We start from the raw sequence: 25,391 nt of genomic DNA on the forward strand, positions 1-25,391 counted from the left end.
CCTTCTTCATCTTTCTTAACATTTTCCTTCAATACCTTTTTTCTCTTTTCCAATCCTTACTGTGCTATTCCTTTTTCCCCAGTCTCCATAAAGATATCTTCTTTTCTGTTTTCACAATTGAACTTTTTACCTTCTCCTTCAGCTCCTTCCAAATATTCTTACTCTCTATTTGCGTGCTGTTCCATTTTCACATCTTTCATGATAACTTTCTCTTCCCTCTTCTATCCAATCACTTTTTTCAATAACTTTAGTTGTTCTTTCCTGCTTTATTATATTTTTTTCCGGTCTTTCCAATTCCATTTCTAATGACACATGGTCTGATTTCGTTCGATCTCCTGCCTCCTGTCATTTTGTTATTTTCTTCAGCCTTTTCATTCGCTACCACATAGTCCACTGATGCTCCCCGTTCACCGATATATGTCCATCCTTCTTTATTATTATAACTTCCGTTTAAAATCATCCATTCTCTTTCTTCTATTTTGTTTACTAATATCCTTCCTTCTCTATTTACCACCTTATCTATTGAATTTCTCGTTTTTCTTATCTTTCCATCTTCCTCTCTCACTAGTCCTCCCTCATTCCCCGTTCTTGCATTGAAATCTCCTCCAACCATTAGATGTTCTTTTTTCTCTTCTTGTATTTGTTCCCTTATTGTTGCATATTGGTTTCTTCTACGCGTTTTGATTGTACATCGTGATTATTCTCCATCTGTTTCCGCTATATCTCAATTTTATCTCCACTGCTTGGTAATTCATATCTTTAATGCTTACCTCTTGCAAACTCTTATTTATAGCTGTTATAATTCCCCTTTTTGCTCTTCTTTTCCTATTCTCTCTTCTTGCCGGCATACAATTCCATCTAAATTTATTTGATACTCTTCCTTTAATTTTCTTCCAACTTTCTTCATCTATCTTCTGTTAATCCTAATATATCAAAACCTTCTAAAAATTCCTACGTTTCCTCACATTTATTTAACAATCCAGTTACATTCCAAAAACAATTTTTTAAACCTCCGTCCTCTTACTTCCATATGCACTGTCGTTGTCTCATTGTCTTCTATCCTTGTCTTCTAATTTCTTCTCTTTCTCATTCCATCTATACATGCTGTTCTCAATATATATCTTCATATATTCTACTTTTATTTTATTTGCCTTCTCTTTTTTCTCTCTTGTCAATGCCCTTAGCTTTCCCTGTATCTCTCTCTCTTCTTTCGTCAAATCATCTTCCATCCATATATCTGGCTTTAAATTCCTTTTATTATTCATTACCTCCCTCTTTTGCTCCCAATTATCCAAATTCGCTATCACAATCGCCTTGTTTTCTTTTATTTTTATCTTATATACCTTTTTCACTTTCACTTCTGTTTTTAAATTTCCTTTTACGAATTCTTCCACCTCTTTTTCCGTGTTGCCGGTTATCCATTTTACTCCTTTTATAACTGTTATTTTTACGGTACTCCCTTTTTCTCTTCTCATTAATCCTCTCCAAGTCCATTATTCTCCGCTTTAATTCTTCTTTATCTTCGTTCCACATCCTCTTTTCTCTTTCCCTCTCCTCTTCCCCTGCCCTTCTATCCTCCGCTAATTCCTTCCTAATTTTTTCCATCTGCTCCGTTATAAATTCTTGCATCTTTATGTATATCTTTTCTATTCCTTTTTCCAAATTTCCCGCGTGCTCCTCTTCTCCTCCTACCCACTTATCCAGTATCTTACTTTCCGTCTGTGCCTTGCTTTTATCCGTCCTTCCTACCATTGGCGTCATCTGTCTGTTCTTCTTCTCAACTACTAATATGTGGTATCTTTCTCTTTCCTTCTTTGTTCTTCTTTCCCACTCGTTAATCTCACTTCTTTATTGTTATCTTTCTTTTCCTTTTTCCTGCTACATTGCTTAATTTCCAAAGCTCCCTTCTTCTTTCCTGTGTCTTCTCTATCCCTTCACCTTTCTCGTTTCTCTATCTTATCTTTTCTCTACATTAACCACTCAATTTTCTACCTTAATGTTCTATTAGCTATTCGTACATGTACTATCTACCACTACGTAATCGGAAGTCTAACATACTTTTATTACTATATTATAACAGTTACATAATTCAATGTAACCAAATATAACAAATAATATTACAGAATTGTAACATGTAATACATTCGTTATTTGTAATTTCCTTTTCAAGGAAGCAACGATATTATATAGCAGTTATACATTTAAATGTAACAATTTTATAATGTAATATTATTGATACATTAAGAACATATCTATAATATAATTAAGATATAATATGTTATTGCTACTGCTTTGATATTTATGTACTTTTGTTATATGAATGTTACATCATAATTTTTAAATGTTTTTGAATATACCATGCATCCATACAGCACAAAAAAATGCAGAAACATTATATAGATACGTATTTATAATAATATAGTATACAAATGTTTTCCATTTTAACATATATATGTTTTCTAAAGTGCAGTTACAAATATTATTTTATATATATATATTGTATGACAAAAATACTTGGTAATATAATTAAATAAATAATAAAATAATTTAATTTAAATAATTTAATTTATAAAACACAAAATTTTATTTATATAAATATTAAAACTCTATTTTACATTTTAAATAGACAATAAACGGATAATTGTAACTTTTTCGGACATTTATCTGCTCGATTTTAAACAATCAGTCCAATACATGAATTCTCTATGTTGGGATTGCATCAGAAATTGAAATAATTACATTTAATTAAAATAATTACATTTTTAATCTCCTGCCAATTGCTCTTTGCAAGCTTTATATAATTCTCATGACTAAAACTCGCTAGATGCATCGCGCGTCGCATAGCGATAAACAAACGAACTAGTGGCAAAATAATATTTTTATGTTATATATTAATTTTATTACAGTTATGTTCTTAATGTATCAATAAAATAATATAATATTAAGTTAAAATAATATAATTTTAAATTATATAAATATTATATTACATGAGTACGATTATTTTAACATATATTATATAACAATAAACAAATGATATGTAACAGTTTTATAATAAATATATAACAGCTGTTATTTTAATTTTTTATTCTAATGTTATAACTGTTATAATATGTTTGCTGGGATAGTACAAAAATGAATCAAATTTTGGGAAAGAAGAAAGACGGAACCAGCTGAATAAAAAAAATTGTAAGAACAAGAAAAGAGTATAAGACCAAAGAAAATCTAGTAGATAGATTTAGGAAGGAATTAAAATAAAATGTTTAAAGATAATTTAAAAATGATACAGTTATTAACTATTAAGTCAAGTTATTATATAAAGATTATTTAGACTAAGAGGAATTGTTATGTAATATATAAATTTTATAAATACAACTATATTATATGGTAAGCACTATAAAGTTTTTGTACTTTCCCTTTTCAAAGCCGAAGACAAAAAAGATATGTTTCCCCATCTATTAACAAATTCCTGAATTCGTATATTAAGGCTCTTGTCTCTATATGTACATTGGCATAAACCCAAAATATATTTAAAACGCGCGAGTTTAACCGAAATACATCTCTTTTTAAATCTTTTTACGATAATACTCCGTCCATATATTTTTTCGTCTATAGTATTGTATATTGATGACCGTATTAGTATCTATAACTTAAATATTTTTTATCGACTTTAATAAAAGATAAAAATAAACAAAATATACTAACAAGCGCCACAGAAGGATCCATGCTTGTAATAGGAATACGACTAGCTGATTTACAGTGATATGTAGTATCCATTTCAATTTCTTCTTCATTCATCTTGTCTTCAATACTACCTGATTTTTGTGTAGTATGAGGATCCAAATAAATCACTTCATCCCCTAGAAATATTAATTTATACATTTATTAAAATGCGTAATAATTAATTTTATATTTATAAAAATATAATTTTAGAAATATATATATATATACACAGAGTGTCCCATTTTAAAAGCGACAGTCAAATATCTCCAAATGATGGGATTTTCGAAAAAAATGTATCAGGCAAAAGTTATAGGGTTTCGAGAGAGACATAATATCATGACCTAGAATTGCCCTTGATGTTTTTCAAGGTCATTTAAAGATCAACTTAATTTTTTTAAATAGAATGGGATATATTTCCTTGCAAAATCGGAAAAAGTCTTCAATTTTACATAAAAATGTACTAGGACACTTTTCGTCTAAACTCATTATTTAAGGAAATATATCAAAAGAAATGAATAGTGTGTACATGGAAAGACCTTCAATGACACACGATACAATTGCGCAATCTAACCTAATCATTCAAGGGCAATTTTAGGTCACGATATTATGTCTCCTTCAAAATTCTACAACCTTTGCTTGATACATTTTTTCTAAAACTCTGTCACTTAGAGATATTTGAATATCACTTTTTAAATAGGATACCCTGTATATACAGGGAGAGTCATTTAAATGTCCCTAACTAAATATATCTTTTCCCCACATCTTTTACAAAAAAATGTTGAGAGGGACATAAGATGGTACTATTGGTTTGGTCTTGGATAAAGGTCATAAGGTTATTTCAAGGTCATCGTCATTTATTTAAATGAAATTACACTAATTTATTTACATAAATCAATTCCTCGCAAAATTCGATGTAAAAAGTTATAAGAGTAGTATAATCAAAAATATAATAGGTTACGAGTTATTTTATACTTTAATATAACATAATTTTATATAAAAACTCTCTCTCTCTATTATATATCTCGTAGAATGTTTACTTCTTGATTATCTTACCTCAATAGTTTTATGCACAAAACAATGAGAGGAATCAATTGATGTAAGAAAAACACATAGTTGTTTTTAAGAAAAAAAATGAATTTTCACCAAGCAGTTACATATGTTTTTAATTTTATTAAAATAATTAATATTTTGTTTTAAAAGACAAACACACACAACAGAGAGGATTTGAAGTCATTAAATACTACGGGAGTGACGATTTATTCGGCCCTTATCTCTGCTGACAACCGCGCGCACGCACGGGACTATTATTTCTCCAAGTTTTTACTTGTAATCCTGGATTCGACTAAGAGGGAATGTACAATATGTACATAAGCATATGCATGTAAGACAATCGCTTGACTGACACTTTCAAGTTTAGGTAAGGTAAGCAGCTAAACAATTAGATTAGTTTAGATAAGTTAGAATTTTATCTGATTAACACTTTCGAGTTTTGTTTAGTTCGATTACAAAATACACGGATATCTTTTAATCTAAACTATCGGTTTCAGAAAAAATTTTCAAGAGAGGTTTTTTTATGCAAAATTAAATGGTCTCTCAGGTTCCAGTACAAAAAATACTAATTTCTATTAAAAAAAATTAAGTTAACCTTAAAATAATTTTAAAAACCACGACTTATAAATATTTCTATAACAATTTATATTCTCCTTAAGATACTGCAAGTTTTGTTTAAAACAATTTTCTCTCTCTCTCTTTAGAAACAATATTTTTAAAGATAAAAATTTGTCACGCTTTATATTGTTTACCCTATATATACCGAGTGATCCAAATCACCCGTGCCAGCTGTTTTCCTAAAAAATGTGACGTTACAGAAAGGTAGGAAAAAATTTTCGTTACTAATGGGTATTCAAAGTAATCATTGGTGATTTTTCGAGACAAATCGGAAGTAGAGAACTGGGCTCAGTTTTAAAATTTCAAGTATAGGAATATGGATATACATACATATATGTATGTATCTATGTATGTATATTTAAAATTTTTTTGTTAAAAAAATCAACATTTTTGGCGAAATAAAAATCGGTTATATACCCAGTAAGCAAAATGTGCGCAATATGCCAGCAGATTGGCAACAGATTTCCTCAGTTCTTGCTAGCAATTTAGCATCTCCCAGACAGCACAAAACATCCTCAGGATCATCCTGAATATGTCCAGGACGATTCAGGATATTTGTAGGATATTTTAAGATATTATAAATATATTTATAAAAATTTAATATGCATACATAATTATTTTTAGTTGTGTCAGCTATTTAATATAATTTAGAAATTTTAAGTATTTTAATAAGTATTAATGTCCTATAAATGTCCAGTGGATAACTCCTGGATGTCTGTAGGATATATCTGCCCTATCTATTATATTGGATGTCTTTTGGATTTCCAGAGGACATATACATGTGCAATTAATTGTTAACATGAATTTCGTTTACTATTAATAATTGAATTTGATGCGCACATTTTCATATATCCAAAATTATTATTTATTTAATATTTCATGAGAAATGTTACTGTTTGCAACATTCTAAAAACTTTACAAACAATAGTATTCAACCGCTAGTTCGTTTGTTTACCGCTATGCAACATGTGAACTCGTATTTGAGATTTGGTCATGAGAATTATATAAAGCTTGCAAAGAGCAACTGACAGAAAATTATAAATGTAATTATTTTCTATTAGTTCAATCTCTGATGCAATCCCAACATAGGGAATTCAAATATTGGATTGTTTAGAAAATATTACACAACTCAAACCTGGGAGCCAAACCTAAAATATTCATGTACAGCACGAAAGCCTCAAATATTAAAGAACGGTGAACTATTTTTAATATTAGATTTTTAATATTGGCAGTAAATAACAAAACATAATTTTAATTCATATTTAAATTTTAAAATTTGCTCCTTGAAACATACGAAAAATATCCCTAACATATCCTATAAAAATCCTTAGGATATTCCACAGGATCTCCCTGGATTCTCCAGAGGTTAATATACGGCTATCATTTACTCTTCCTCGGGACATCCAGAGGAGATCTGAGGATTACAATGGAATATCCTGAGGATATCCTACATATATGTCCTGGATGCCCTTTGGACGTCCTAAGGACATCCTTGTGCTGTCTGGGCTGTTATATCCGCATTAGGCTAATGATCTGCCAGCAGAGCCTGCTCACAAAATCTGAGTGTAGATTGACAGCAGAAACCGAGCAGGATCTGCTAACATGATTTGACGTCAGATTCATGGCAAAAACCCAGTAGGATCTGCGCGTGCGCAAACTTATGGCACATTGGTAACAGAAACCGAGCAGAATCTGCAGCTTTTGGCCATTCATATAAAATGGTCCATTTAAATGAATTTAAAGAATCTCAATCCCAAGTGGTAAAATGACGGTGAATTTTGGTCACAAAATGATCAATTAGATGTCCTAAACTAGATCTTATGAAACCCGAAAAAGATGTCAATAGTTGATATGTCACATTCACGAAACGTCATTTTCTGACATTTGTATTAATAACATATAAATATATAATATTAATAACATATATTAATGTAATACATATATAGAAGAATTTAAATAATTTATAAAATTATTTTATATCTAAGTAGATAATAACGATTTTCATTTATTCGGACAATTTCTGTCCGAATAAGAAAATCAGACATTTATCTATCCGATTTTCCAAAAATCAGTTTAATATTTGAATTCCCCTGTATGGGAATCATATCAGAAATTAAACTAATAAAAATAATTACAATATCATTAATCGCATTTTGCAAGCTTTATATACGCTCATAACAAGAACTTGAATAGTAAGGTAATAGAAAGTAAATAGTGCGCCGCATAGCGGTAAACGAATAAACTATACTATTTCAATAAATTATATAAATGGCTAAAAGCTGCAAATTCTGCTCGGTTTCTGCTGCCAATTTGCCGTCAAATTACGTGCGCGCAGATCCTGCTCGATTTTTGCTACCAATCTGCCATCAAATTGCATGTGCGCAGATCCTATTCGGTTTTTGCAATCAATCTGCCATCAGATTGCGCGCAGATCTTGCTCGGTTTTTGCCATCAATCTAACGTCAAGTTATGTTAGCAAATCCTGTTCGCTTTCTGCTGTCAGATTCTGTGAACATACCCTGCTTTGTTTCTGACATCAATCTGTCGATTTAATCTGTAACAACAACTTTTGTACCAAATTTGTGTAACCTTTTTGCTAATAATAGTTGATAGCAGGCACTTAGCATGATCTGATTTTGACAGATTTAGCTATCTGGGTATATCCATATAGAATGAATTTAAAATTTTCTGATAAGCACGCATCTGATGTAATTAGACTACTTATTCAATAATTAGTTATATTTATCCATAGTAGTGTGAGAAAAAGAAATGTCTGTATTCTTAATATACTAGAACAAAATAAATTCCTATTTTTAGCGTTTTACCTCACACACATACACAATTTGTACTATATTTTAATATACAGTTTATATCATAATCAGCGACTACAAATTGTGTAGCGTTATTTCTGAATGAAAAATGTATAGAAAAGTTTTAAAATATTTTTTCTGCCATGCTTAAAAAAGGGGAATTATTAAACAAAGATAATCAGTATCGTTTGTAACCAGGCATATATTCATGAGACAAGTTAAATGTAATCACGCGTGAATCATGCAATGTCGTCTACTCAATGCATGATTCACGGACATATGTCCGTCTAAAAAACAGCATTGATTGGGTAATCTTTATTTAATTATTTCTGTTTCGTTAAGCATCGCAAAAAAATTTAGAACTTTTCGGCTCATTTTTCATTCGAAATAGCGCTATGTAATTTGTGTACAAATTATGATATACTTTGCATAGTACATGAAAAATATAAAAAATAAAAATATCGTTTTAATTATACATACTTTCCATCTATGCATTTGAAATGCGATATGATGAAGAGTGTTCAAAACAAAGAGTTTGACTATAAAAGTTATTTAATATTTACGAAATTAACATTTATATTAATATTTTTATATTAAATTATTTTAAATTTTTAATTAAAAAAATAATTTTGAAGTAAAAAATTTTAAGAAAAAAATAATAGCTAATAAGAGCCAAATTACTGTATTGGTCCTAAACAAGTAAAGAAATATATATTTAATACATCACATAAAAAAATATATGTACGTTTCGGATTTAATTCGGGCCGTTTTCAATAAGTATGATATCAGTTAAGTATTATGTCAACAAGATAAAATTATATCTCAAAAAATTAACGATGAATTGAAGATGAAACGTACCAATTTTCTTATGTAATAATGTTTTAAATATATTTCTGGACTTATTTCCACACGGAATATAGCTCTTTGGCTCTTATTAGCCAATTTTTTTATTCTTATTTAATACTTTTTTCCATTTTCTAAAGAATTTTTCGGATGTTTGAATATATATGTCAAAATATTTTAGGAAAAAACTGCTCTCCCCCCCCCCCCCTCTCTCCAGAACCAAAAAGTCAATTTCTCGTCTTTTAAAATTTAATATTGATTAAAAATTATCTTTTAACTAACAATAAAAATTAGAGTCAAAATGATAAATATGAAACAAAAATTTATTCTGTTGATTCAAAATATGCAACACAATGATTTGATACAAATATAAAAATTTGATTATATACCCAGCAACCAAAAACATACATATTTTGCGCAAAGTTTGCAGCAAAACCGAGCACGTCTTTGCAGCAAAATTGCGACAAGGTGTGTTCGCAAAAAGCTTAGCTTTTGCTGGCAAGGCTTGTCGTAATAGTGTGACACATATTTTACGCAAATAACACAGCAAATCTTGCTGTGCACGACATGATAGCAAATTTGTGACAAGAACTGGACAAACTTTGCCGTGCATGACGTGATAACAAATTTATGGCAAGATCAGAGCAAACCTTGTTGTGCACGGCATGACAGCAAATTTGTGGCAAAAATAGGATAAACCTTGCCATGCACGGTATGATAGCGAAATTGTAACAAGATCAGAACAAACCTTGCTGTGCCTGGCGTGATAGCAAATTTGTGGTAATTTTCTATATGGAGTGAGTGATTCAGGACTTTTGTGACAAATTGTGAGAAACTCGCAGAATAAATCTCGCAGAAAGGACTATTTTTTTGTGAAACAATCCGTTCTTTGATGCGTTATTTAGAAGCTATGCAACCGCGCAGACAAAGTTTTAGATGACATTTATTATAATTATGAGATGATGATAATGTATGAATAATTAAAAATTAATTCATAATATGATGAATATATAAATTTTATATATTATACACACACACACACACACACACATATATATATATATTTTTTTCTGATATATTAATTAGTGGAAAAAAAAAATTGTTTAAAAAAATACATTGTAAATAATTTTCTTAAAAACAATTATTTTTTATACTAATTGATTTGTCTCATTATTCTGTACATAAAAGTATTACGGTAAGATTATGAAAACTGAATATTTTACGAAATATTTTATCACAATACTGTAACTTTGAAGCCTTATAACTCAAAAAGTACTTAATGAAAAAATACTTTATTATAGTGATTTGGAAAGCTCTCGACATAAGCTATAAGAATATGCAATAAAAAATAGGGGGTTCCATCTAAGAAATTAAAGGTGTCCTTGACTTGATCTTAACGATGCCATCCAAGGTCAAACCAATGACACCATCTTATGTTCCTCTCAAAAACGTACAATTTTTGTTCAAAACGTTTTTCTCGAAAATGCTTAGTTTTTGAAAGAAAAGGGGTGTACAGGTGGTCTAGGACACCTATATATATATATATATATATATATATATATATATATATATATATATATATATATATATACAGGGTGTCCTAGACCACCCGTACACCTCTTTTCTTATATACCTACAAACATACAGGATGTCTAACGAGTAAGTAATCAAACAAAAGATGGAGGTAGATCGGACACCCTGTATATATATATAATTTATATATATATATATACAGGGTATCCGAAAATTCGTGCAACACTCTTTAAGGGAAGGTAGAGGATGTTATTTTGAATAGAAAAATCCTGTACCATTTTGCGATTTTCTCAATATTTAAGAAAATATTAATTGTAAAAGATCAGCCAACGAAATGTAGCGAGAAGCTCGCGGCGCGAGGACGCCTCCCACTGTCATTTGATACTAATATATATATACACACAGGGTGTCCGAAAATTCGCGCAACACACACATATATATATATTTACATTTTAAGTATACAATAAACGAATAATTTAAACTTTTTCAGACATTTATCTGCTCGATCTAAGAGAAACAATCAGTCCAATATCTAAATTCCTTATATTGAGATTGTATCAGCAATTGAACTGATAGAAATAATTATATTCTTAATCTTCTGCCAGTTGCTCTTTGCAAGCTTCTCATGACTAAAAATCAAATACGAGATGGATGCATATAGCACGTCGCATAGCGATGAACAAACGGACTATTGGCTGAATACTATGTTTTTGTAAAGTTTGTAATAAAGTAAAGTTGTAAATTTTTGCTGTCATGCCGTGCATGGCAAGGTTTGCTCTGTTATTTGCATGAATTTTGCGTCTCTTGCCAGAGTATATTTTGCTCTGTACTTTCCGTAAATATGTTATCATATCATGTACAATAAGGTTTGTTCTGTTCTCCTCGTAAATTTGCTATTATAGTGTGTATAACAAGATTTGCCACTAATTGACGTAAAGTTTGTGTTACATCGTGAATAGCATCTTACGTGTTCTTCTATGCGTAAAATTAACGGGCCGTTTTTTATTATTTACAGCTTCGCAAGACGAAAAATTTTGCCGTCAATTTGCTTCATATTTTTTGACAAACTAAAACAAGACAAATGTTTGCTAGATAGTTGTCAAAGTTAAAGCACACCTTACTGCAAAGCTTTGGCAAAACGTGATTTTAATATTCTTGACTATCTGGTTAGTTATTGAAGTGCAAAAATAGAAGAATTACAAGATTAAAAATAACGTTAGTTTTAAATTTCCATTAATAAAAAAGCTTTAATTTTATAAAATAATTGATTCTTACTATTGTTTTTTATTATTATATTTCTTAGTTTTTTATTATTATATTGCTATTATTCTTACTATTGATTGTTATTTTTTTTTATTTTCGGGATGCTACATATGTTCTGTATAAACTTAAATTGCTATATATTTATTAAAGTATACAAACCTACACAGCCTATAAAATATAAAGCAAGATTGGGTTTTCCTCCAATCACTCCCAAGGATTGTGTAATCTTGAATGATGTCTGAAAAAATGTTTCTATAAATCTACAATCTATATTTTAAATTAGATATGTGCCTTAATAATATATTGTAATAAAATATTTTTATGCATCTTATTATACAGGGTGTCCCAGACTACCCGTACACCCCTTTTAAAATAAAAATAAATGGCTTTTATCAAAAATCGCGAATATTTTTTAAGTAAATCGGGTATGCTCTATCGAATGGTGATATTTTCAACTTTTGATTTCGAACGGAAATACGCCATCCGGACCGGAAGTTGAACTTTTTGAGGGGAACATAGTACTTTTTATTACAGATTCGAATTGTATGTGAAAAAATAAGAAATTTTTGTATCAAAGGTTTTTTCTGAAAGTGCCTCTGTCAACTTTAAAATTGACCTTGAAAGTAACTGTGGTGAAATTATGATGCTTGCATTGCAGCGAACGGTGCTCACTATGAATATTTTATTTGAATATACATACACCTAACTCACTCAGAAACGTGTGTGCAAATGTTCATAAGGTACCGTACATGCAAGCACACATACCATACATCCTTGTCATTAATTACGCCACAGGAACATTTGAAGTTCATCATTTTATCACAGTTACTTTCAAAATCAATTTTAATTGACAGAGACACTTTCAGAAAACACGTTTGATACAAAATTTTCTTATTTTTTCACGTACAATTCAAATCTGTAATAAAAAGTACTATGTTCCCCTCAAAAAATTCAACTTCCGGTCCGGATGACGTATTTCCGGTTGTAATCAAAAGTTGAAAATATCACCATTCAATAGAACATACCTGACTTACTTAAAAAAATGTTCGCAATTTTTGATAAAAGCCATTTATTTTCATTTTAAAAGAGGTGTACGGGTGGTCTGGGACAGGTGGCCTGTATAAAGTATTAACGATTAAATTCAATGTTCAATGCATAACAATTTTTATGTTACCTTAAGTCCATTAATGTATATAGGATTAATCTCACTAAGTCCAAGGCGCAACGGGATTAACAATAACAAAGGTTTCCATTGGCTAGGTGCCTTTAGAGATATTTCTCCATCTATTTCCGGTGTCATACCACCTTCTACTTTGCATTGTCTCACTATAAATCCATACATCACAACATCCGTAAATAATAAGATCAAATATGACAAAAATTATTCAGTCAAGCACAACTAACAATCTATACTCCGTTCAGTGAGAGAATGACTTCGGGTCGGACGTAAACTCGTCCGTTTCGCGCAGGTCTCTACCCACAGAAACCGTATCTACATATACGGTATTGAGTACCTCGCTATGTTCTCCCTACTTTGCCCGCCTATACGCAGATCGAGGTCATTCTCTCGCTGGATGGAGTATATATATATATATATATATGTATATATTAATATACTAATTGTGTGTATCTTAATTCTCTTTTATGATTCCTTTTTAAGAAAAAAGATACAAAAAATAAGATTTATAGGAAAATATAAATTAAGAAACATATATACAGGGTGACCCGCAATGATCCCTCACTAAGTACATGGCGTTATTCCTTACCAAAAACTGAGACGAAAAGTCCTGAACCATTTTTTTTATAACGCTTAATAAACGAATTATTATTGAGTAAAGTTGGACCAATCAGCGCGGACCTTTAATCGGGCGCAGTGAGTCGCGCTCCTGGTAGTGTGCATGAGCGCTCCGCCGCTAGCGGAGCTATATAGAATATTCTTATGCATCGTAATAATAGAAATAATTTTTTCTTGCAGTATTTTTACAGGATGGACAAAATAAAGCGTGACAAATTTTTATCTCCAAAAATATTGTTTCTAGATAAAAATGTTTCAAATAAAAGTTGCAGTATTTCAAGTTAAGGATATAAGTTAATGTTATAGAAATGTTTGTAGGTGACGGTTTTCAAGATTATTTCAAGTTTTGTTTAATTTTTTTAATGGAAGTCCTTATTTTTTATCGCATATTTTTATAGTCCTTCTTGAGACCTTTTCAAAATACAACAAAATATTTTTTGAGTTATTTTATATTTTACACGAATATGATTTTTAGTACAAGACAAAATTATTTCTATTATTACGATGCGTAAAAATATTGCATGCTAACGGTATGCGCGAAGGAAAAATGTCGCCGCGCCGCCATAGCGACAGAGCGGTCACGCACATTACCAGGCACGCAGCTCATCGACGTGCGCCCGACTAAACGTCAGCGCTAATTTGGCCAGACTTTATTCAATAATAACTCGTTTATTAAGCGTTATAAAAAAAATGGTTCAGGACTTTTCGATTTAGTTTTTGATAAAAAATAGCGGTATGTACTTAGTGGACGGTCATTTCAGATCATCCTGTATATACAAGATAGGCTATTTTAATGTATCTGCTGAAATATCTTAAAATCTATAAGTTTAAAACAAAAATGTTTTAGACAAAAGATACAAGGTTCAGAGGGGGACACATGATTAAAATATGGACTTGGCCTTGAATGATCTTTTCAAGGCCAAGTCAATGTGATCGATGTTTTCTTAAATGGAACCCCCTATTTTTTATTGCCTATTCTTGTAGTTTATCTCGAGAGCTTTTCAAAACACTATAATAAAGTATTTTTTCATTAAGTACTTTTTGAGTTATTTTATATTTTAATCTGACATATTTTGATATAAAAAATAAAATATCTCGTAAAATATTTAGTTTTCGATCATCTTACCGTAACACTTTTATGTACAGAATAATGAGACAAATCAATTAGTATAAAAAAATAATTGTTTTTAAGAAAAAGTATGTAAGTATTTACAATATATTTTTTTTAACAATTTTTTTTTCTTTACACTAATTAATTTGTCTCATCATTCTGAACATAATAGAATTACGGTAAGATTATTGAAAACTAAATATGTTACGAGATATTTTATTTTTTATATCAAAATATGTCTAGATTAAGATATAAAATAACTCAAAAAGTACTTAATGAAAAAATACTTTATTATAGTGTTTTGAAAAACTCTCGAGATAAGATACAAGAATATGCAATAAAAATGGGGGGTTCCATTTAAGAAAACATCGATCACATTGACTTGGCCTTGGAAAGGTCACTCAAGATCAAGTCCATATTTTCATCATATGTCCCCCTCTGAATCCTACAATTTTTGTCTAAAACATTTTTGTTTTAAATTTATAGATTTTAAGATATTTAAGTGGATACGTTAAAATGGTATATATACATATATACAGGGTGAGTAAAAAGTCCACCATGTTTTTCTCGAAAACGATAGGGAAAGACATCCATTATCAAATTTGTAGAACAAGTAGGGGCACATATTTTGGTAACCTTGAATAACCGTGATTGTTCATTTTTCACATCAAGAATTTAAAAAAAAATTTTTTTTTTTGATGGGAAGGAGTACTTTGTAGTTACTCTATCGATAGTACTTAATGACCTTAATAACTTGTATATCAGAGTATCTTTCGGAAATTCAACTGTTGTCAGAACATCAACAAAATAAATCAGAATGAAAATTTGGAACCAATTCAAAACATCAAAAAAAAAAATCTCACATGAATACAGGATCGTCTCTACTAATTCATTTGTTTGGAAACATTTTGTTGAACTCTTGTTTCGCATTTATTCCGAAGTAAGATGTTATTGACATTCCAGTTATAATAGTACGATCGAATAAGTATAGAAATCACGTCGCGAATAAAGATTCTTATTGTTGCAAGTGCCCCAATTTTTTCAAAATGTTATATTCTAATGAAGAAGCTTTTGATATGTTGATGATTTATGGTGAGTGCAGACAAAATGCTAGCAGCTGCTTTGTACGCTGCACGCTTTCCAAATCGTCGTCATTTCGGAAGAAAAGTTTTTACATGTTTGGCAAATCAATTACGTACTTACTGGAAATGTTAAGCTGGAGCCAAGATAACAAAAGCAAAATGTTGTAGTTAACAATGAAGATATATCTATTGACATATTAACCGCAGTTACTGAAAATCCACATGTCTCCACAAGAGATATTGCCCGTGATAGAAGTATCAGTCAATCTTTAGTGTCGCGAATATTTAAAAAATAAAAAAAACAAGTTCTATCCATATCGTATATCGCTGCTTCAAGAACTATCGCAACATAGTTTTAACATGAGAATCCAGTTCTGTATATAGACTTAAAATAAATTAGAAGAAGATCCTGCCTTCTTCCGATTTGTATTGTGGTCAGATGAAGCAACATTTAAAAGTGATGGAACCATTAATAGGCACAATTTGCATTATTGGAGCAAAGTCAATCTACACTGAATGAGAACTGTGAATAATCAACACCGATGGAGTATTAATGTTTGGGCAGGAATTATTGGTGTTAATTTGATTGGACCATTCTTTTTTGAAGAATCTCTAACAACCGAAAGATTTGTTTGCTTCTTTACTGAGGATTTTCCAAATTTAGTGGAAGATATTCCGCTGAGAGATAGAGTTCGAATGTGGCTTCAACTAGAGGGTGCGCCATCTCACTTTGGTAGAAATACGAGGCAATAGCTCAATAGAACGTTTCCAAACAAATGGATAGATAGAGGTGGTCCAATATTTCCTGCGAGGTCCTTACTTTCAACGTCCTACCACTCGAGAAAATATAGTAGAAAGAATAAAAAATAAAATTAAATATAGAATGATAATAGGAACCAGCGCCGTAAAGTTGGCGCAAATAAATTAAAATACAATTACTTGATGACCATATAATAGGTATTTATTGGTCATGATTTATGGTCACTTAAAAGTAAAAATTAAAAACGAATAATTAAGAATTAAAAATTAAAAGCGGACGTTTCGGCTCTTCTTTTGGCCATCCTCAGCGTACGGACTAATAATAGAGATAAAATAAAATAAAATAAACGGAAACGCAGATTGGATCGCAAGTGCATAGTCAATTAGACGCAATATGTCAGAAAATCATACGGCAAGGATCTGTTACGTCGTCATGATAAAAGCATCGTTGCTATTGATAGGATGAACTCTTCGATTATTCAGTTGGAAGTTAAAAATCCAGTCACTATGCAAGCTTGATGGCACGTTACATTTTCAATGATGCCTGCAAGTAATCGGAGCGGTTTTTGATGGATGATAATACGAGAACGCATAGACAAACTATCTTTAAAGCAACTTACACGTGAGACATCGTTCGGAGCACATTGCACTAGATGATTAACAGATCACATAATTAAATGAAACGAACTCAGGAAGCGGTAATGAGCAATTAATCGATATAAACTCCCATGTTTTGCAAACAATGTCGATGGGAAGTTCAATCGAAATATTAGTGAAAAGGGAAACAATACGTCTAATGAAGTCAGTGTAAAATTATCATTGATGGATATGTCAGAGAGTCTATTTACTAATTGGAAACTATGCAAGATATGACTGTGAGCTGTAGGAAAACTTTTAAACATAATTTTGTGGAGATAAACGGACAATTTGTATAGAGTTGTTCAAGTACGATACAATTATCCTAAAAGGACAATTTTGCTTATGGATTTTGAGAAGCCCATAAGCCCTAGGTAATATCCCATCACTCATATACAAGGATCTGTATGTAACGAGTGACATGAAACCCAACTGTTTCCATCCGTTGAGCAATTTCCGTGAGTCGTTAGTAAGTTTTTTGTCGGATCTTTAGTGATAATAGTGTAAGTATCGGTATCTAATAGCAGATTTACCATTTTGTTTATATAATTATCCCTATTTAATGCCACTGTGACATTTCCCTTATCTACTCTAGTGAGGATTAAGTTCGGGTTGTTTTTAAAAAATTTTTTTGTATTCAAGCAGAATTGTTTCAGATTAAAATTCAAAGTGCAATTCAGGGGTGAGTAAAACGGTAGATCGTTAATGAGGTATGCTGAGCGGTTCCTAATGGCCATCTGTGCGATAACTGAAAGATGCCTTATGTTATTACCCACGTTTTTTATAAATTCCATCGTTAGTTTGGCGGAATCCGCAACTAGAAGGCTAAAATTTTCGCCCAACTACAGAAAAGCCTGAATATTTTTGGGGATAGAAGTGGAAGACAGATTCACGAACCAATTATCTCTGATGCTCGAAATGAATTGGCGCTCGACAAAAATATTCGGGTCAATGTTAATCTCAAGTTTTTCATTATTTGTATTATTTTTATCGTTTGTATTTTGTCATTTTGTTTTTACTTTCATTTATTTTTATTATTCCACATGTATATTTTGACCGTATTTAATAACCATCAAGAAAAAGGAAAAAATTGTTTGCGATGCTTGGAAAAGAGAAGAAAAAAAAATTGTTTGCGATAAGTCGTTTTTTGACAACAATTTGCTCTGCCCCAGCTTGTGAATTCAACTAATTATAACATTGTGCTAGCGAAAGCCGACGTATCAAGTTTAATTATGTGATCTGTTGATCATCTAGTGCAATGTGCTCTGAACGTTGTCTCACATAAGTAAGTTGCTTTAAAGATTGTTCGTCTACGCATTCTCGTATTATCATCCATCAAAACCACTCCGATTACTTGCAGGCATCATTGAAAACGTAACGTGCCAAGCTTGCATAATGATTGGATTTTTAACTTCCGACTGAATAATCGAAGAGTTCATCCTATCAACAGTAACGATGCTTTTATCATGACGACGTGACAGATCCTTGCCATATGGTTTTCTGATATATTGCATCTAATTGACTATGCACTTGCAATCCGGTCTGAGTTTCCGTTTATTTTATTTTATTTTAACTCTATTCTCAGACCGTGCGCTGAGGATGGCCAAAAAAAGGGTTGAAACATCCGCTTTTAATTTTTAATTCTTAATTATTCGTTTTTAATTTTTACTTTTAAGTGACCATAAATTAATAAACACCTACTATATGGTCATCAAGTAATTGTATTTTAATTTATTTGCGCCAGACTTACGGCGCTGGTTCCTATTGCCATTCTATATTTGATTTTATTAATTACTCGGAATCTTTCTAAACTATTTAATTTAGAATAAAAAATATTTTTTGCGAAATAACCATACAAGAGTTAGAAGAAGTACAAGCAAGCTTTCCACGAAAACTACAGGTATATCTCTGACTCAACATGGTGAACATTTTGAACATTTATTGTAATAATAAAAAAAATTGATTCCAAATTTTCATTCTGATTTATTTTGTTGATATCCTGATAATGGTTGAATTTTCGAAAAATACTCTGATACACAAATTATTAAGCTCATTGAGTATTATCGAATAACTACAAAGTACCCCTTTCCATTTAAAAAAAAATTGTTTTTAATTCTTAGTGTAAAAAATGAACAAAGTTATTTAGGACTTTTTATCAGACTCACCCGGTATATATATATATATATATATATATATATATATATATATATGTATGTATGTATACAGGGTGTCTCAAAGCACCCTTGATAACGCTCGTGAACAAGTAGAGCACAGTAAACTGAACAGAAAAGTCCTGTACCATTTTTTTCTATAACGCTTAATAAAGGAGTTATTATTGAATAAAGTCTGATCAATCAGCGCCGACTTTTAGTCGGATGCACATCAATATGCCGTCCGTCTGTTAGTGTGCGTCGGAGCACTCACGCACATTACCAGGCGCGCCGCTAAAGGTCGACGTTGATTGGCCAGACTTTACTCAATAATAACTCCTTTATTAAGCGTTATAGAAAAAAATATTACAGGACTTTTCTATTCAATTTACTGTACTCTACTTCCTCACGAGCGTTGTCAAGGGTGCTTGGGACACCCTGTATACAGGGTACTTTAAAAAGGTACGGCCAAAATTTAAGGAGATATTCCTCACACCTAAAGGATGAAAAAATATTATATAAACATGGGTGCGGAAACGCTTATTTCAGAAGTTATGTTGAAAATACTGTTGACTGTATTACTTTCACAAGAAAAAATTTAGGATTAAACATTGTGGATGACAATCGTTTAATCAATTGGTTTATTCATATTTGTTTTTAAAGTGACCTCGAGTACGATTACAACTGTTGAAAATATCCACCATTCGCCCGAATACAAGCATTGACACATCGACGCATTGATTCACGAACATGTTCAAAAACATTGTTATTCAGCCACTACTATTGTCTAGGCGTAAACAAGTAACCGTAACATTAAAGGTCAATATTTTCCTGATTTCTGTCTGGCAGATTAAAGTCACTACCTCATTTAGCCATAACGTCGCATACTCAGAAAAGAAGCTCTAACTCCTAAAAAAAGCGTTTCTGCACCCATGTTCATCATTTAGGTGCGCGAAATATCTCCCTAAATTTTGGCCGTACTTTTCTAGAACACTCTGTATACATATATATACCCAGTCAGCTACATCTGTTCTAACAAATATTGCCAAGTACTTGCTACAGATTATTGTCAGCAAAAAGGCTACAAATTTGGTACAACAGTTGTTATTACCAATTAAGCTGGCAGATTGCCCGCAAGAACCAAGCAAAGCTTGCTAACATAACTAGACAGCAAATTGGCGGCAGAACCCGAGCAAAACTTACCCACATAATTGTCGGCAAAAACTAAGCAAGATCTGGAGTGCGCAATCTGATGGCAAATTGGCAGCAAAAACTGAACAGAATCTGCAGCTTATTACAAAATATTATAAAATAGTTCAGTCGCTTATTGCTATGCGACGCGTTATTCATTATCTATACCCGTATTCAAATTCTTGTCATGAGTGTATAAAGCCTGCAAAATATTAATAATATTATATATATTTCTATCAGTTCAATTTTTGACACAATTGTTATATAGGAAATTCAGATATTAAATTCGATATTCGATTTTCATTTATTCGAACAATTTCTGTCCAAAAAGATCTTTAATTTTATAAATTAAATTATTTAAATTTATTTATATGTTTTAACACATTAATACATGATTTTATATAACAACACTGTAATTTGTCTTATTTTTGCCATCAGAAAATAGTCTCCCGTAGATGTGATATACAATATTTTGGGTCTCATGAGATCTAATTTAGAATATTTAATTATCTAATGGCTTTTATGACCAAAATTTATCATTTTGTTACTCAGGGTTGAGACTTTATTTCCATTTAAATACACTATTTTATATGAATAGCCAAAACCTGCAGATTTTGTTCGGTTTTTGCTGACAATCTGCTGTCAGATTGTCCTGCGTAGATCTTTCGATTTCTGCCACCAATTTAACGTCAAATCATGTCAAACCTTGCTCGGTTTTTGCTGTCAATTTTCTGTCAGGTTATTTCAGCAAGCTTTGTTACCAAAACACAAGTTTAATCCGGACACAGATGGTACTGGATTTGTTACAATGTTTTGAGCGAATTTGATGCCGATTTGGCAACAATTTGTTATCAAATTGCTTATTGGGTATATACATATATACACGTGTATTTTTTGAAAAGAATTTTAAATACATATGCATAATAAGATCAACATATTAAGTATGTGATATAATGTGTTTAACTGATTGCTAATTAGTTGATTAATGCCACAATTTTTCTTTTATTATATCTCATCGTGATTTATTATTATTACTTATTTGCTGTAACCTAGAGAAAAGATCTTAATATAATTACATACTTACAAATATCATTAATTATTAGTGTATTGTCTAGTGCAACATGTATAGTAATGGAGCTCCATTCATCATATACGACTAATTTTCTGGAAAAAAAAAAAAAAAATATATAAATAATAAAAAATTAAAATTATTTTAAAAATTTATTGAAATAAAATATGTAAAATGCACAGTTATATAAAACTAAATTAAAAGCAAACCAATTTTTCGTATTACTTATGGAATAGGAAATAAATATAATTATAAAAAGAAAAGAATTTATTTTTTGTAATATGTTATGAAAAATCTAAGAAATCGTAGCACTTACAAGGAAACCTCGCAAACCTAAAAATTTGATTTTGATAAAGATTTACACGCGTGTAGGAAGAAAGAGAGGGACAAATAGACAAATCAAAAATTTTTTTTTCAACATTTAATCCTTCCGCGGGGGAAATACATTAGTGTCAAAATTCGTCCCCCACCCTCCACCTCTTGGGGGGAGGGGGGGCAACTTTAAAATCTTAAATGGAAACCCCTATTTTTTATTTAGTATTCTTGTAGCTGACATCGAGAGCTTTCCAAAACACTATAATAAAGTATTCTTTTATTAAGTACTTTCTGAGTTATTTTATATTTTAATCTGACATATTTTGATATAAAAAATTAAATATCTCGTAAAATATTTAGTTTTTGATAATCTTACCGTAATACTTCTATGTACAGAATAATGAGACAAATCAATTAGTATATAAAAAAAAAAAAAATTGTTTTTAAGAAAATTATTTACAATGTATTTTTTTAAACAATTATTTGTTTTTTTGGCACTAATTAATTTGTTTTATTATTCTGTACATAGAAGTATTACGGTAAAATTGCCCCTCCGCTCGCCCCGCGCCGATTTCCCCCTCCTCCTCATTCATTCTCTTTAAGAAAATCTGTCCTGTATAAATATATCTATATACATAAGGATTTCTCTTTAAGAAAATCTGTAATCCGACCCGTAATCTGTAGTCCTAACTCGAAAACGAAAAAACTCAGCCCCGAAATGCGATAAGCGCGCTCGTATCGCCGCTAACGCGCGTCGCGAAAAGAGCGACGAGAACGTCGAGAACGCTCCTCTCTTCGTTCGACCGCCCTCCGACGATCCCCGTCTCTCTCGACGCCGGATACGTGGCGTCCGCTCGCTGATCGCGCGCTAGTAGCGGCGCGCGTCCCTAAAAAACGAGTCGCGCCGGGTAGGAACCGCGGCCCCCGATCGAGCCGAGCGCCATCTCCCAGGCGATCTCGTCGATTCGTGCCGCGGTCCCCCGCGTGACGACATACCCTCCCCCGCCGCCCCTCCTCACCCCCCCCCTCAGAGGACCCGAGTTCGAACTCCCTTAGTACCACTACTTACATACACACATATTGCTCGCGTGGACGCACCGTGGAGAGCAAAGATAAAAAAGGATCAACGATCACGCTATCTTTGTTCCTCTAGCCTAGCGTACCGCTTTACAGCCGAGATATGGTCTAAAAATGCTTTCTGATCTCTCTGGCAGAAAGCAGTAATGCAACAAGACTAACGAGTGCCCATTTTTTGTAAATTTTATACTTGCGTATATACATATATGCATATACATATTTGAGTTATAGTTAAAATTATACGTGCAGTTAAATATTGTATGATGATCAATAATAATAGTAGGATAATAAATAACAGAATGAACAAATACAATATGTAAGAGACGGGTGCCTGTTAGACTTGGTAATTTGTTGCTTTGTTACTATCAATACTTCGTATATTATATTTCGTATACTCAGCAGGACAGAGAAATAGCGATTGTCAATCCTTATTTGATATTATCTTTTAATAGTCATAATCGCAGTTTCATAGACTAACAATTATATCTTTCTTCATTTGTACTGATATCGCATAAGCACGTATATTCCATACAAGTACTGGTGTAGCATGAAATCGTATATAAGTAATACATATAATTAGCGAAGTGCAAGTGATTAGTCTAACACACACACACACACACACACACACACACACACACACTCTCTCTCTCTCTCTCACACACACACACACACACACACACACACACACACACACACACACACACACACACACATAGTAGATTTATCAAGTTCAATTCCGTACAGACATCTAAACAAATTTTTTTTTGTTTTGTTATATATAAATATTATTATATATTTGAGAATTATATTAAAGAACAATTGTTAAAATTTTGAAAATATGTTTTTCATTTTGTACCCGCTCGGCATGTAATATTGCTGAAATACTGCAATGTTCGGAAATGATACAGAAATATTTCATTAATATTTCAATTGTAACTTTGCATCCAAAATATTTCAGAAATATACTTGCATCATGTTTTTCAAAATATTGCATTTGCAATATTTCTGATATCTTTCAGAAAATCTTTTTGTAACTAGTATTAAGGTTATAGTTTATTTGCTTACCGCTATGCGGCGCGCTATTCACTATCTATACCCATATTCAAATTTTTATCATAAGTGTATATAAAGCCTGCAAAATGCGGTTAATAAAATTGTAATTATTTTTATCAGTTTAATTTCTGATACGATTTCCGTATGTAACCAAAATTCAGATATTGAACTGATTTTTAGAAAATCGGACAGATAAATGTTTGATTTCCATTTATTCGAACAATTTCTGTCCAAATCAGTGAAAAAATCGTTCGTTATTATCTGCTTAAAATATAACACAGAGATTAACTTCCATATAAATAAAATCTTTATTTTATAAATTAAATTATTTAAATTTATCTATAATATATATTACATTAATGTATGTTGTTATATATTATTACTGTAATTGATTTTAGTTTTGCCGTCAAACAAACATCACAAAATGATGTCTCGTGAATGTGGATATATCGACATCATTTTCGGGTCTCATGAGACCTAACTTAGGATGTCTAAGTGGTCATTTTGTGACCAAAATTTACCGTCATTATGACGTCAGTTTGCTACTTGGGATATGTTACAAAAATATTTCAGTAATATTACCGAAATATTGCTGGAATCTTTTAGCAAGGTTGTATTTAAAATGATTGCGGGCATTGAAACATTGCAAAAATGTTGCAGAAACGATCGTGAAATATTTCTGTAATATTATTGAAAGATGTAATATTTCAAATGGAATATTGCAGCAATGTATCAGAAATATTACATGCCGAGTGGGTAACACACATATCATACACATATGCATAAAAAATTTATTTTATATATACCTTAATGTATATGTATAGTAAATGTATAATAGCTATAAAAAGCTTAATATTTTTTTATCTTAAATATTCTTTTTAAATTAACAGCTTTTACAAAAAATATATTTTAACATTTTTATATTATGTATTTTAAATGTATTAAATTTTAAAAAATTATGTTGTTTAAACTATTATATTAATTATAATAGTTTAATCAATATATTTTTTAATTATAATAATTTTAATAATTTTTATATACATATACAATTCAATATGTGCGGGTCATAAAATGGCCAACATATTTCCAAAATGTTAAAAATTGTTCTAAATATAATTGTTCAAAACATAATAATATTTATATAACAAAACATATAAAAACATTTCGTTTAGACGTCTGTGGAATTGAACTTGAATCTACTGCGAGATAGACTCATCTGATCATTTTGCACTTCGCCAAATACGTATTATTTGCATATATTTACTATATATATATAGGGAGACGTCTTCGTGCCGTGAGAAGCTCGCGGCACTTCGT

The 25,391-nt window shown here is 31.1% G+C and overlaps 1 protein-coding gene across 4 annotated transcripts in view; it reads right to left on the minus strand.

Annotated features, from left to right (window-relative positions):
* Window positions 1-25,391, minus strand: part of Atg4a (Autophagy-related 4a) — a 57,560-nt gene that overhangs the window by 24,721 nt on the left and 7,448 nt on the right. For all 4 annotated transcript variants that reach the window (XM_070307590.1, XM_070307591.1, XM_070307593.1 and 1 more), the window contains exons 5-8: window positions 21,645-21,724; window positions 13,011-13,162; window positions 11,996-12,074; window positions 3,702-3,856 (exon numbers count right to left, since the gene is read on the minus strand). In XM_070307590.1, the coding sequence (XP_070163691.1) occupies window positions 3,702-3,856; window positions 11,996-12,074; window positions 13,011-13,162; window positions 21,645-21,724 (466 nt within the window). The remainder of the gene's footprint in view (window positions 1-3,701; window positions 3,857-11,995; window positions 12,075-13,010; window positions 13,163-21,644; window positions 21,725-25,391) is intronic.

The sequence above is a fragment of the Polyergus mexicanus genome, unplaced genomic scaffold, assembly GCF_030449975.1.
Source record: "Polyergus mexicanus isolate NDT 795.1 unplaced genomic scaffold, iyPolMexi1.0 SCAF_14, whole genome shotgun sequence".
NCBI classification, from domain to species: Eukaryota; Metazoa; Arthropoda; class Insecta; order Hymenoptera; family Formicidae; genus Polyergus; species Polyergus mexicanus.